At 33.3% G+C, this 15,970-nt stretch overlaps 1 protein-coding gene across 1 annotated transcript in view; it reads left to right on the plus strand.

The window, feature by feature from the left end:
* NBEAL1 (neurobeachin like 1) overlaps positions 1–15,970 on the plus strand; it is a 165,804-nt gene that overhangs the window by 128,310 nt on the left and 21,524 nt on the right. Inside the window, 7 exon segments of the mRNA XM_036857714.1 lie at positions 878–973; positions 1,355–1,479; positions 3,625–3,765; positions 5,432–5,562; positions 8,276–8,385; positions 12,367–12,484; positions 13,552–13,649. Coding sequence (XP_036713609.1) covers positions 878–973; positions 1,355–1,479; positions 3,625–3,765; positions 5,432–5,562; positions 8,276–8,385; positions 12,367–12,484; positions 13,552–13,649 — 819 coding nt within the window.

Raw genomic sequence — 15,970 nt, forward strand, 5'->3', positions numbered from 1 at the left:
AATCTTTAAATGTCGCTCTTGTTCAAAAGCCATCAGCAATTGTTTCCTATTGTTTATGGAATAAACTTTATTTAATAGAGTATATTTCCTGCTTTCTGTGGAATAAACTTTATTCATTAAAGTATTGTTTCCTCAGTTTGGCACTCAAGTACAGTTATAATTGGGCTTTCTATAAAATCTGTATACATAGATTCATTTCTCACCATTTCCCATAAATGTGTCCTTTGCTTAAGGCACACAGTAAACTTAAAGGTGTGTATTAATCTGTCAGCAAAATGCTTGAGCATGCCTACACTGTGTAGAGTAATTAGTAGTCTAAGTACAGTAAGGTGATTAAAAAAATAATGTTTATGTCTTCCTTTAGAAAATTTTTATATCTGTTATAGCAAAATCCCAAAATCCCTTTGCTCTATAAAAGTAGTTTTCTGAATATAGTTAATATAATGTTTATTTAAAATTTGTAGATCATTTTAGTACATTGAGATACTGATTTTTTAATATTTACACTTATGAAAATTTCAATTTATGACAAAAATTTCAAATTTGGGCAGTCCTTCTAGAATTAAAAAGTTTTAAGATATTCAAACAAAATACTTTTTAACTGAAGAAAAGACTTAATTCTTATAGAAGACCTTTTAGATTGTAGTGTAGGAATTTTCTTTTCCTTTTCTAGAGACAAATTTTTAAAAGGAAGTGAATTTAGGAAAAGCATATTGATTTTACCTCCCTGTTAAATATTTTTTAAAGCTTCATTCCTTTATCAAAAAGATGATAGAGATAATGGGAACAAAAGATTATTTTAGTACTGTCAGTAATAGTTACTGATTTCTAAGAGATATAGATTAATTTTGATTTTTTCTTTTTTTGTGCTGTCTAGAAATGGGTAAACAGAGAGATATCAAATTTTGACTACCTCATTCAATTAAATACAATGGCAGGACGAACCTATAATGATCTTGCACAGTATCCTGTGGTGAGTTTTATATAAATCTTGTAAATATGGAATTACCTTTCAGTTTTCTAATACACAAAATATATGTGGATGATATCTAGTTTTTATTTAAAAACTGATTTTGCCTTTCTGTATATTTCTACCCTGCTATTTTCAAGAAGTATGTAAATATGAAGAGTATTTTAAAAATAAAAACCCTTTTTCTTTCACTTCATTGAAAATATTCCAGTGGAATTACAGGAAATAATGCTTCTGGTTATTGAACTAAAGATGAATAAACATTTGCAACAGGGAAGAAATAAAGACTATCCCTTTTTGTCTTAGATAAGCATTTATATTAGATATGGAGATGGTAGCCTCTCTAAGAAGGAATGTCTAAATTGTAAACTGTGGCTCTTTTAGTTCCCCTGGATTTTACAAGATTATACTTCAGAAGAGTTGGATCTTAATAACCCATCTGTATTTCGAGATCTGTCCAAACCAATTGGGGTAGTTAATGATAAAAATGCCAAAGCCATGCGAGAAAAGTAAGTGCTTTTCATCCCTTTTGAAAGATGCCCATAGCTTGTTTGAATTTGTATTGATTTCTGCTATGGCCAACCAAGTGTTACTTTTTTTAAATGCACACTACTTTTGATAATCAGAGTCTGGTAATTCCTTCACTAAGTTTTCTTAGTTGTCCTTCAAATATCTTAAAACAAATATCTTAACTATAGTCTGTATTTTCCTTCATTACCAAAGTTAAATTGATATTGTTTAGAATTTCTTTCACCTTGTAATAAGTATGTGCTAAAAGGTAATAGGTTCTTGAAATTTTTCTCCCCAGGTATTTTAGACTTAATAACCTACAAATCTAACATTCCATCTAATATAATATTTTGGTGGATATAAAATTAATAATACTAACCTGTTGTTCACCAATAATGTGAATAAAGCACAGTGAAAAGTGTGAAAATTTAGAAAGTGATATTTGAATAAGGAAAGGAAATATTTATAGTTCTATATATTTATGAGCCACCCTGTAAACGTCTCATACTTTTTTTTTATCCAAAGCCAGCTGCTGACAGTAAAAAATAATCTAATTTTAATTTTCCTTTTTCTCCATGTGAACTTGTGGATGACTTGTCAGTTATGACTTCTAGTAATAAAGACAAAGAGCAGTTCTGCAAACAAACTTAGTTGTAGATTTATTTGAGGGTTGATGGTACATTATTTTTCCCCCCCTTTTTGTTTGCAGATCTTCCCCAGGACTTTTTGCAGTGTTTAATATTTGATGTACTAAATGGAATTTTGCTGTGTATATATTACCCTACTGCCATTAGTCAAACTGTTAACACTATTCCACAGGAAATACTGATCATATAAATTAACTTATTTTATAGATAATCAAAGATACAATTTAATTTAAATTTCAGTAGTATATTTTTTTGCATAGGTACAAATGACTTTGACCCGAAAACTTTCTTTATTCTCCTGAATATTAATGATTTCTATGTAAAAGGAAATTGACCTTAGCTTGATGAACTGATCAGTATTTTGGTTTTAAAATGTCAATGTTTATTGCTTCCAAAAAACTGTTCATTCTTATTTAGATATTATACCCACTAACTCAGATGTCACCATTCAAAACAATTACAGGATCAGAGATAGTTCTTGCAGAATTATTATATATATCCTTTGCTGATAATCTGATTTAGACCTTCTTCTATTCCACCATCGCCTTTTTTAAAAAAATTTTATTAGAGTATAGTTGATTTACAATGTTGTATTAGTTTCAGGTATACAGCAAAATGATTCAGTTATACATATACATATATTCTTCTTTTTCAGATTCTTTTCTCATATAAGTTATCACAGAATATTGAGTAGAGTTCCCCGTGCTATACACATCTCCTTCTTTTACCTTTAGATCATTAGACGTTCATTTTTACAATTCTTGACTGACCTTCTATATTTTTTTCCATTATCTTGGCCACAAAAGGATGTCTAATTATCACATGCTTACAATAAGCAGAAAAATAGAAACAACCTAAATATCTATAATAGTTAAATTGTTGTATATTTGTACATCTACTTGTTATAAATACCGTGTACCTGTTAAAAATAGACTATTCAGTCGTTTTGTAAGATTTTAAAAAATTTTTATTGTCATGTAGTTGATTTACAATGTTGTTTCTGCTGTACAGCAAAGTGAATCAATTATACATATTTTGTAAGATATTAATAGAAAATTGTTAGATGAAAAAATAAGTTGTGAACAATATATAATGTATAGTGGTTTTATATTAAAATATATATTTATATTAAAATATATATTAATTCATAATTCAGGATTGACACATATTCATCAAAATGTTAATATTAATTATCTCTGGGAAGTGCAATTATCATTGATTTTAAATTTCTTCATTTTTGGTAGTTTCTCTCTGGTTTCTAATTTATCTATAGTGAATATGTATTATTGCATGATACAAAAGTGTTCCAAAATCCAATATTAGTGCTATTTTATTGTTCAGAAAAAAGTATTAATAAATTTTTTTTCATTTATTAACATGACGTGATGATACAAATACATAGTTTCTTAAAAACTGTGTTTTCAGCAATACAATACAAGCATATGTCCTAAGTTAATTTTACTATTGTGCTTATAAAACTTTAGTTTCTTTTTTTAGATACGAAAATTTTGAGGATCCTATGGGAACTATTGATAAATTTCATTATGGTACTCACTATTCAAATTCTGCCGGGGTTATGCACTATCTTATTCGTACAGAACCATTCACCACCCTCCACATCCAGCTTCAGAGTGGAAGGTATGTTTTGGGTAAATAAGCTATTTTCTTAAGACTGTATGATAGTGTTGAAAACTCTTTGCCTTCATGTCATGTACTGTTATAACAGGGCCTTATCTTTTTTTTCTCCTCTGTTAGGTTTCGATTCATATACTAGCCCCCTAGATAAAAGCAGCCAAACTAGTTTGAGAACAGGTCACTCCAACTGACTTACACAAATGACGTTTAAGGTGAATTCCTTTTTACTGCTATCCAATAAGATTACAGATTTCCAATAAACACATGATTAACATCGTTAGTCATCAGGGAAATTCAAATCAAAACCAAATTGAGATACCTCTTTCCCCGCATGAGGATGGCTATAATAAAAAAGACAGATAATACCTACTGTTGATGAGTATGTCGAGAAATTGAAATAATTATGTACCGGCAGTGGGAATGTAAAATGATGCAGCCTCTGTGGAAAACAGTCTGGCAGTACTTCAAAAGGTTAAAGATAGAATTACATATTACCCAGCGATTCTACTCCTACGTATATACCCAAGATAACTGAATACATATGTTCATGCAAACACTTGTACACAAATGTACTTAACAGCATTATTTATAATAGCCAAAATATGGAAACAACAAAAATGCCCATCAACTGGTAAAGGAGTTAATAAAATGTGGTATACCCATGCAATAGAATATTATCTGGCATGAGTTAATAAAGGGAATGAAAGATTGATATATGCTACAACATGGATGAACCTTGAAAGCAGTACGCTGAATAAAATAAGCCAGACACAAAATGCCATATATTGTATGATTTACATAAAATGTCTAAAATAGACAAATCCATAGAGACAGAAAGTAGATTAGTAGTTGCTCAGGGGTGGAGGGAGAGTGAATGGAGAGTGACTGCTATTAGATGCAGGGTTTCTTTTTGGAGTGATGAAAATGTTCTAAAATTGATTGTGGTGATGGCTGCACAGCTCTGCATATACTGAAGGCCGTTGAATTGTTCACTTAGAGCGAATTATATGTATGTTAATTATGTATCAGTAAAGCTGTTCTCCCCCACCCAAACAAAAAGATTCTGCCATTAAAGCTGTACCTCTCCTTCAATTTGAATATGCCATTATTAGACTTAATTGATGACACAGTCATTGACTATAATTAAATTTAGAGTTCTGCTAAGTTTAGCTCTGCTTCAAAACAAGGTTGCTAGGCATAAAGAGTCATATTAGTCATTAACTGTCACTTAGAAGTCATCATTTATGGAATAAATCCAGGAAAACACTATCAAAGGAGATTGAAACAGAAGGGGTTTATGCTGTTTGTGTTTAGCCAGAACAATAAAATTGCAGCATGACCACGTGAGCTTCTTTCAACTACCATAGGCCCATGATGGAACTTGAAAATAAAGTTAAAATAAGATAATAGTATATGCAAGTAAAGTATAAAAGCTTTAGCTATAGAACTATTTCCCTAACTCACCCTATGGTTTTTAGCAAAAGAGTTTGTAAAGATACTTATGTATCAAGGATTAACTCAGCAGCATTTCCATAGATCTGTTAACTATGTATATAAATACTATAATACTTAGAGTGATATTTAAACTCTGTAATTTTAAAATATCCAAATAATATTTATTCACTTTCTGTAATAAATTTTACTGATTAAAAATTATCTCCACATGCAGGTTTGACTGTGCAGATCGACAATTCCATTCCATCCCTGCTACCTGGCAGGCTCTCATGGACAATCCATATGATGTGAAGGAACTTATTCCTGAATTCTTCTATTTCCCAGAATTTTTGGAAAATCAAAATCGTAAGAAATAGGAGATTAAAAATTGGACTGAACAGGTCCCAATGGAGAATCCTGAAAAATATCTTTTAGGACATTTTTGTGATGACCTCTAGATTATTTAAGGTTCATTCTGTCGTGTATTATTCAGTGACAGGGCTTAAATCATGTTCAGGTACTAGTCTTATCTTCTACGGAAGTGCTACAGTGAATAAGATAAATGAGTCAAATTTGAATTGGTAAGAGAATTTATCAGAGTACAGTGTTTACTAGAGAAGCAAAAAATGGCTATATGCTATTTCAGCTATAAATCTCCATGGGTTAAAAGTGTTTGAGTTAGATAAGATGAAGATTTATACCAGGGGTCAGCAAACTATAGGTTCATGGGCCAAACCTGTGGGCAGACCCATGTGTTTATAAATAAAGTTTTATTGGAATACAACTAGCCAATTCATTTACATAAACTGTGGCTGCTTTCACAGTATAATGGCAGATTTGAGTAATTGCAACAGAGACCATAGGGCTCACAAAGCCAAAAATATTTATTCTTTGACCCTTTGTAGAAGTTTGCTGACTCCTTTTACAGCAGAAGACAGGAGGCAAGTTGAAAATAATGACTGGGTACAAGTTACCATAATATTTAAAAAACCATATTATGTTTTTGAAGAAAAGAATCATAGAGTGAAATATGGTCTTTAAAAATGTCCAAATAATTTTTCTATGAGGTAGGTTTAGATTTATTTTAAGTACAAATAAGGAAATTGGCAAGGTTCTTACTACTGGTGTTCTTTAGGGAAATTCCAGTGTCAAAGGGCTGTTACAACTTCTTTTTCCTCCCCTAGCACGTAATGTTAATGTTTGACCCTTTGCTTGCTCAGTAGAGTTGTTTGTCCTGCTGGTGAAAGCATATCCAGGACTTCATGACCTTCAGTTGTGCACTCTGGGGCAAGTTGTTGGAGGCAAGGCATCTAATTCTCAGAGTAAGGCAGTTAGAAGTGGTCACCTTCAGAAAATCAGATGCAACTGTTGACTAAGTGTGATCCTAGACTCTTAGTCAGCCAGAGGATTGGAGTCTTCTAAAGCAGGGTGTCTGGGATAGTAGGAATGAGCAGATTAAATTTGGATACAGAATTTAAGGTTTGCCTAGCTTGACAGTTACTCACATTCACCACAGCTAGTTGCTGTCTTGTACTACTGTCCTGGTGGCCTCCAATTCTAATTATACATTGCCTCTTTATTTGAAATGAGCTGGGTAGGAGAAAGCAAAGTATGTTAGAATGACAACAAATATTAATAAAACCAACTCAAAATTGTGCAAGCAAGAAAATTTTAGTACTTTCTATAATAAAAATCCTGAGATATGGTAACTTAACAACATATCAAAGCCAAGTTCTTTCTGTATTTTTACTCTGCTGGTCTGGGTGTTTTGGCTTTATTCTTAGCTAGTTACTGTCATGATTACAAATAACTAAAGCAATTCTAGGCATCATAGGCAGATACAACAGTGTCTTAGAAAGAAGTGGGACTTTTAATTCTTTGTGTCCTTTCTTAAATTTGAAAAACCCTTTCTCATAATCTCCCTTCACTGTCCAGAGCTGGGTCATATACCAATCCCTATGCCAGTACCTGCAACAAGCATGAAATATAGGGCAGGATGGATACTTGAATAAAAGCAAGGTTCTTCCGCCAGATAAGGAGGAATGGCTATCAGGTGGCCAACAATATCTGCTATACAGTAGTTGGGTTAAGGCCACACACCCTGTGCATCCTGTCATTCTGTGACACTTAAACCTCTCTTCAGCTTTAAGGGCACGCTGATATTTTTAGGCAGCATCTTTAATGAAGGTCTTTTGTGTTAACACTTTTCCCTTTCCACACTGTATGAACAAGAAAATCTCATCTTTGGGACAATTTTGTCAAAAGTACTGTGTTCTAACTAGAATGAGCAAATCTTTACATCAGTATCTGCTTAAAATAGTGGTATATAAATATATTGTTCTTCCGTAAGACAAACAAGTCATTTTAAGTTGTAAGTTACACCAAAAAGCTCTAAGGAGCTCTATTTTGTAAATTAACCATTAGAAGGACTATGTTAATTATTTTTAATGTAAGAAGAATGCTTACTGTTGCATTTTTGTTCAGGTTAAGGGTTTTGGTCATAACTATAATTTCCTCCACTTTTTTCAGCAAAAAAACTATTATCTGATTTACCTTCTAATAACTAATTTTAAACTATCTTATTTTCATTTACCTTTTTAATCAACTGATAAAATGCATTCCAATAAATAAGAATTATTTTTACCTGTTCAATAAACTTATATCAAGAAGGGAACTTGATGGGGGGAGGGATAGATTGGGAGTTTGGGTTTGACATGTACACAGGGCTATATTTAAAATAGATAGCCAACAAGGACCTGCTGTATAGCACAGGGAACTCTGCTCAATACTCTAATAGCCTTAATGGGAAAAGAATTTGAAAAAGAATAGATACATGTATATGTATGGCTGAGTTGCTTTGCTGTGCATGTGAAGCTAACATGGCATTGTTGATCAACTATACTCCAATATAAAATAAAAATTTTAAAAAAAGAGAAAGGAACTTGATTCTCACCTTTTACTCTTAATAAAAGAGGAAGAAAAGCCTTCAGTTTTGCCAAGGAATATACCTTTTTATTTGTTTTACTTGATTTATTTAAATCTAAAATGATTTGATACATTTATCTTTTACATGTCTTAGAATTTAACTTGGGTCATCTACAAGTTTCCAGAGAACTAGTAAATGATGTCATTCTCCCCAAATGGGCTAAGTCAGCTGAAGAGTTCATCTATAAACATAGGAAAGCTCTGGTAAGATTTTTGTGTTTAGTTATTAGACAAATCAATAAGATAAAGATATATGTGTTTTCCAGAGGATGATGGAATAAAGTATATCTATTATTTTCCTGGATTAATTTGTAATCTATTATATGTGCTGTTTTAGAAAGTATAATATAGTAATTTATTTTGAGGTTATGGATCTTCTGATATAGTGAGACTATAGTAGTACAGTCCCATGGATATATGCAAAAAAAATTTTTTTCACTTCTATAAGATATCTACCTATTGTATGTGAAACTATTTCGGTCACCAAGCTGGTATAGTTTGATTTTCACAGTTCCCACATTTGTTTCAAATCTAACAAGAATAAGTACTTTTTTTTTCCTCTGAAGGATTCCAGTAAGTTTTTAATAAGACAGCTAAATAAATCCTAAATGCCACTTAAAAATTTTACTAGTTTTTTTTTTCTTCAAACTATAACCCAGGTACTATTTTTTATTTTATTTATTTATTTATTTATTTATTAAACATTTAAAAAATTTTTTTTTATCTTTGGCTGTGTTGGGTCTTCGTTTCTGTGCGAGGGCTTTCTCTAGTTGCGGCAAGCGGGGGCCACTCTTCATCGCGGTGCGCGGGCCTCTCACTCTCGCGGGCTCTCCCGTTGCGGAGCACAGGCTCCAGACGCGCAGGCTCAGTAACTGTGGCTCACGGGCCCAGTCGCTCCGCGGCATGTGGGATCTTCCCAGACCAGGGCTCGAACCCGTGTTTCCTGCATTGGCAGGCAGATCCTCAACCACTGCGCCACCAGGGAAGCCCCAATTTTACTAGTTTTTTAGCTATATTTCCATTTTGGAATTGAAGGACTAGTGAGAGTTAGTTTAATGTTGCTATTGTGTTATTATCTTGCAGATTATGCTTTTTCCCCCCACAAGAGCCCACTTAGCTTTCTATCTAAACTGAAATGTTACAGATTCTGAAACTAAATAGGCCAGTACTTGGAAACATTCCTTGTCATTAGTACATAGTTAGTCAAGTTTACAAAATGCAGGATTACATTATAACATTTGTAAGCAGTAACCCCATGCATGAATAAGGAATTGGGAAAAAATAAAACAACTCTGAAAAATAATCCGTTACTTTTTAACTAGGCAGGAATTTCTCAGACGCTTCCTTCTGTGTTATCTATGACAGTAAGCAGGGGTCCAGGATTTTAGGAAGACATACTCCTCATTAATAAGAGGTTGAAGTTTGTGTTTCAGTTACGTATTGCCGTGTAACAAACTATCCCAAAATTTAGTGGCTTAAAACTATAGCCATTTTATTATTTCTCACGCTTATGTGAGGTGACTTGCCTCAACTAGGCAATTCTTCTGGTCTTGCTTAAGGTTCTCATCCCCTTGCAGTCATATGGCAGCTGAGGTTGGAGTCATCTGGAGGCTGCATTGAGACACTGGGATGCTGACTGTTCTCCCTCTCCCTGTAGTCTCAGGATATCTCCTCTTCATGTGGTCTCTCTAACTGATTAGCCAGACTTCTTACCTGGCAGCTCAAGGCCCCCCAAGAATGCAAAAATGGAAGCTTCTACACTTTCTTAAGGCCTGAGGCTGTGAACTGTCACAGTATCACTTCTGCCTTCTTGTCATGGTTAAATAGTAACAGGATCAGTGCAGATTCCAGAGGAAAGAAAGTAAACTCCATCTCTTAATGGTTGGAGTGAGAAAGAATTTGCAACTATCTTTAATCCACCATACACAGGCTGCCCTCTGGCCATGAAGTGTTTACATTCCTTCTACATGCAAAATGTACATACTTCCTCTCAAGACCTTCCCAAAGTCTCAGCTCATTAAGGCAGGGTTCTGCAGACTTTTTCCGTAAAGGACCAGCTAGTAAATATTTTCATTGGCTGTAAACTTAGTCTGTGTTGAAATTCTGCCATTGTAGTGCAAAAGAAAATGGGGGGGGCGCTTCCCTGGTGGCGCAGTGGTTGAGAATCTGCCTGCCAACGGAGGGGACACGGGTTCGAGCCCCAGTCTGGGAAGATCCCACATGCCGCGGAGGAACTAGGCCCGTGAGCCACAATTACTGAGCCTGCGCGTCTAGAGCCTGTGCTCCGCAACAAGAGAGGCTGCGATAATGAGAGGCCTACGCACCGCGATGAAGAGTGGCCCCCACTTGCTGCAACTAGAGAAAGCCCTCGCACAGAAACGAAGACCCAACACAGCCATAAATAAATGAATAAATAAATAAAATTTTTAAAAAAATGCTGACAACTACCACAAACACCACACAATCCAGAAAAATAAAATATTAAAAAAAAAAAAAAAGAAAATGGGGGTATGGCTGTGTTCTGCTAATCTACAAATCTGGCTGCTAGTAAGGTTTGGCCCACAAACAGTAGTTTGCTGATCCTTGCATAAAGGCATGAGGCCTGAAGTCCAGAATCTTATTAGTCATCTAAATCAAATCCATGTGTGGATGAAACTACTACAGTATCTCCTCTTGGATCTGAAGACTGAAGTAAGGAGACAAGTTATCTGCCCCCCATGTAACAGTGGTGTAACAAGGACAGGAAAACTATAATAGACACTAACGTTAAAAAGGAAGCGAGAAAACAGAGGCATCTAGCCTCTTGTTTATAACAATTCAGAATTCCAGCAGGGGCATGCTCTCAGTTACTTTACTAGGGCCCAGTGCTATTCCCTGATATTGGTTCTCCATGGATCTTTTTGTTCTACCCTGGGCTCTTGGCTTTTCACTCTGAGTCATTCTTTTCCATAAAAACTAAAACAAAAAACATTGTTTACAGGAGTATCTTTGCAAGCCTCTTTCCTAACCGTGATAAGCTGGAAGCCAAATTCTCTTTTATTTTTTGAACAGTTTTTAACTTTTTCAGCTTGAATTAATGCAGTTTCTTTTAAAATGTTATGGGTTTCTTATGCATCAACTCTGTTGGGCAAAAACCATTCCACATTACTTTATGAGATAGTCATTATCTCCTTTGGGCTGAGTGGGAGGCTACAATGGGAAAATGTTCTTAAGGTTAAGATGCTCTATTGTCTAGTTGAGTGGGTCTGTGACACACAACCTAAAATCTTTGAGATCTCAGCAGATTGTTTTTTAGCCACACTCCTGATCTAAACTTTTCCCCAAGGCCATATTTTACTGGAAACATTCTGATTTAAGCATTAACTTAGGCCATTTCTCGCTTTGAGAGTCTGCTTTCTAGTGATCCTGGAAATGAGAAATAATTTTCGTACCCAGCAAGACCCAGCTCCTTTATATATTTTTAAAATTATGCTTAAAACCAAACAGTTCATTTTTAAAACTCATCCTTGCTCCTCCCACACATAATCACAGGCAGCTAAAAGAAGCCAATTAGCATTTAAAAACATTCTGTCTGGAAATCTCTGTCCCCAGATCCAAGAGTTCATTAGGTACCCTTTCTATCTTTCATGTAACGAAAACATGAGTTCCCTTTTCTCCTGTCTCCAATAACAATTTTCTTATGGTCTTTCAACTCCTCACTAACAGGCTTCGGGTTCTTTAAGCCTCTGCCTGCCACCAAGTTCACCTCTTAGTTGGCGGTGTTGGGGGAGTGTGGAGGGAGTGATTTTTCAGCTATCTTTAATCCACCCCACTGCGGTTTCCTTGTTTCCTTGAATTGAATTTCTGGACTATTTCAGTGGAATTTTCACAACAAAGATGTATTCCACAGCTATCATTAATTTTTTTGTTGTTCATATTTGGGCTATAAGAATATTTGTTATTTTCTTCACCCATTAGTTAGGAGATGTATATGTAGTAAATATTAATAAATATGTCTACATTTTACTAGATAGAATATAGTCAAATTGGATCAATGTTTAACATGATTTTGAGATAATTTTATTTACAGTGATAAGATTTGTGTGTGGAAATGCTTAAAATGCTCTTATTTTTTTAAAGGGCCTATCATTACGTTGTAGTTGGAAGGTATCTCTATATTAATTGCTAAATTTGTTTTTTTTCTAGGAGTCTGAATATGTTTCTGCTCATCTTCATGAATGGGTAGATCTGATTTTTGGCTATAAACAGAGGGGGCCAGCTGCAGTGGAGGCACTCAATGTTTTCTATTACTGTAGTTATGAAGGTATAAGCCTATACTTTTTCTCTTACATTTTGTTAATAGAAAATATTATTTAATATGTGTTTATACATGGTATTTTGGGCATAAGTATTTAACACAAGAAAGACTACATTTAAAAAATAGTTTTAGTGATCTTTTCTATTTGAAAGGCTGCTGCTTTTTAAAAAAATAGTAGTTAAAATGTCAATTATTGGTGGCATAAAAGATTTTGATCTCTGGCCATATGTGTCCTATTCAGTTGGGTCTGAATATTCTGTATTAAATTGTTAGCAGACATTAAATAAGACTTCTTAGAATTAAAATAACAAATTCTTCCAGTGTTAATAAGATGACATTATTCTAATGTTTAGCTCTGGATCAAGAACATTTTCTGAAGGCTTTGAAAGGCTTAAGAAGGTGTTCTTTCCTAATCCTTCCATAGAGCTAATAGTTCTAAAGATTATGAATAGTGTGAAGTTTTATGAATTTGAGCAGAACCCACATGACTTTTGGTAAATAGACAAGCATGTTTTTACCTTGCTGTATTCATTTGATAACAGTTTTGTAGGAGGGTAGTATAGCATGGTGGTTAGGAGCATAGACTTTGAAATCAGACTTTACCTAGTTTGGTCAATTACTAGCTATATAACAATAGGGATTAAGTATGGCTGGTATATTCAGTTAGCCAGAATATCACCTTGCCCAACTTTTGTTAGATAAACTAATTTATAGCAGTATTTTTGTGTGGTTATTACACTTGTTTCAGCTTAACTATCGTGAAGAAAGCAATCAGGTGTACTATGAGTATTGTGTGCATTTTTATAAGAGAAACTTTCATAGACTACCAGTTAACTTTTGTTTAAAATATTTTAGTTCTAAACAGTGGGTGGAATTTATTTTTGTACATATTTAATATCTGAAGCTTTACTGATTTTTTTAAAAATTATCTCTTTACAGTATTTTTATAAATTGATGAATGGAATAATATTTTGTTGAAAATATACTAATCAGTCTCTGATATGTTAAACAGTTGTGTGGCTTGCTGATTTGTTTTCACTCTATAGTGAATTGACTACTTCTCTTGGTTTCAGGAGCTGTGGATCTGGATGCCTTAACAGATGAGAAGGAAAGAAAAGCCTTAGAAGGGATGATTAACAATTTTGGGCAAACACCTTGTCAACTGTTAAAGGTAAAGCATAAAATTTATTGATTACCTAAGTCCAGAATTTAATTGCTAAGGAATAGTACTACCAGTATTTTCAAGGTTTTTAATGATTTAAAACCTTATTTCAGAATAATCTAGAATTTGGAAAAAATTATACTGTCACTTTAAAAATAAATAGATTTAAATGATTGTTCCTATTTTGAATGACAAAATATTGCCATCAAAATCCACATATTCAGTCAATTCGTCTTAAGTCACAAAGGATTTATATTTACTCAGAAAGCCAATCACATTTATTTTGTTGTTTCTGGGAAAGGAAAAGGTGAGGTTGAAGGCCCCTGTCAGGTGAGCTATTACTCCCTCCTTTATTAAATGGAGAAGGAGCTCTAACTGAATACCACTTAGGTTATACCATTAAAGCTGTTCTAATACTGGGACTCATTGCATGTATAAGACTTCTAGTAGCTGACATCTGCCCCCAAAGTGTTCTTACCATCCAGAGCCCAAACCCAGTCCTAAAAATCAAATTGCAAAATATATAAAATCGAAGTATAAATATTACTGTATTTCTTTTCCCATCCTAGTATCTGAAGTTAAATTATTGTCTTCCTGATTGCATACAGCTTTGGATTCATAGACATTAATCCAATATTAGTTTGCAAAGACGTCTTGATCTTTGTTAGTATATGAATTTGGAAATGAGGAATACATAATAATATACCATTTATTAAGTTAATACTTTCCTCTGCAAGCACTGTGCTAAGTGATTTACCTAACCTTCACAGTAAATATTCAATTATCCTTATTTTATACATGATGAAGCTGTATTTCATAGAAATTAATACCTAGCCTATAACACCTTAGAAAAATCAAATACTTTTTTCCAACTTTACACAACTAGAATGTGACTGGGACAGAATTTGGATGCATGATCGTCTAACTCCAAATCCTTTCTTCCATGCCATGTTTCCTCTGAATTAATAGCTGTAAGCCCCCTTGTTGAACTTGTAGATCATTTTTCCATTCTAATGGGCTGTTATTTATATCCTAATTATGACACTTTCCACCTTAGTTAGTTGTACATTTATCCATTTGCCTCACTATATTATAATATGTTAAAGATGGCAACTTTTTAAAAATCATTTTTGTATCTTTCTTGCATATAGTTTGTGGGCAGTAAGTATTTGTTGAATTGAAATCTCCACAGCTATAACAGCAACAGTATATCTAAACTCCGGCTTATAGGTGAACTTCTGTTAATTCAGTTATCAGACCAAGATTTATAATTGTTACTATTCCTTAGCAACAGTTTGTTCGAATCCTCCAACATTGATTTTTGCAGAATATTCATATTTGAAATTAATCTTTATTCCTTACCTGATGATAGTCAGAAGGCAAAAGTAACAGAATAAAACAGAACACTTCATTGGACTTTGAAATAGATTCTATAATATTTTTGCAGCAGCTTTACTTTTTTTTTTACAAGGGCAGTGCTAATTAGTTTTTATGATAAAAAAATGACATAAAAATCAGCTTTTGATTTCAAATAAAGTGAATAATATTCACATGGATAATTCAGAGGTAAATATTGAATTAGAGCTGTCAAATCTGTTTCCTATAATCTAATATTTTGCAATGGAGTTAGAATCCTCTTTAGCTGGATTTCTATTCTGAATTTTAACTGTGGCATTGGAATATTAATTTGACTTGTAATTTTCTTCTCATTTAAAAAGGTGATAATATCTTTTGTTTCTGACATTAAAAGTAAGGAATAATAATAACTTATTTGAAAAGCAATGCAGTAATATCTATAATTTGATTCTGAGAATATTGACATTCAAATCTTATTTCAGGAATTAAAGATTCACCCATATTATAAATTTTGACTTTTGAATAATGTATTTAATTTGACCAAACATATACATAAGCATGTACCATATTTATGATACTTTTCTATGTGTTGAAAATCCAAAAATGAATATGACTTATTTTCTGACTTTAAGGTACCTATTGTCTAGTTGGGAAAGACCATAACCAACTATATGTAATCCAAAAAAGAAAGAAATAAGTACTAAATAAAATACTAAATAATGTAGTGTGCTGAGAAAAATAATAGAATAGTTAATTCTGACTTAGAAATTCAAGAGAGAGATCAGTACGAAAAACTTTAAAGTAGAAGTAGGGTTTCTCTAGGAATGAAGAGGGCCTGAACTCTGCCAAGGAAATTGAGCAAAAGCCAGGAGTTGTCAATAGTACATGATATGTAATCCATCATAGCTAGAGTCCGGTATGTATGAAGGAATATAGTGAGAGATGTTTTAATGTAATTATGGAATTATTTTTTT

This window comes from Balaenoptera musculus, chromosome 7, assembly GCF_009873245.2.
Source record: "Balaenoptera musculus isolate JJ_BM4_2016_0621 chromosome 7, mBalMus1.pri.v3, whole genome shotgun sequence".
In the NCBI taxonomy this organism is placed as follows: Eukaryota; Metazoa; Chordata; class Mammalia; order Artiodactyla; family Balaenopteridae; genus Balaenoptera; species Balaenoptera musculus.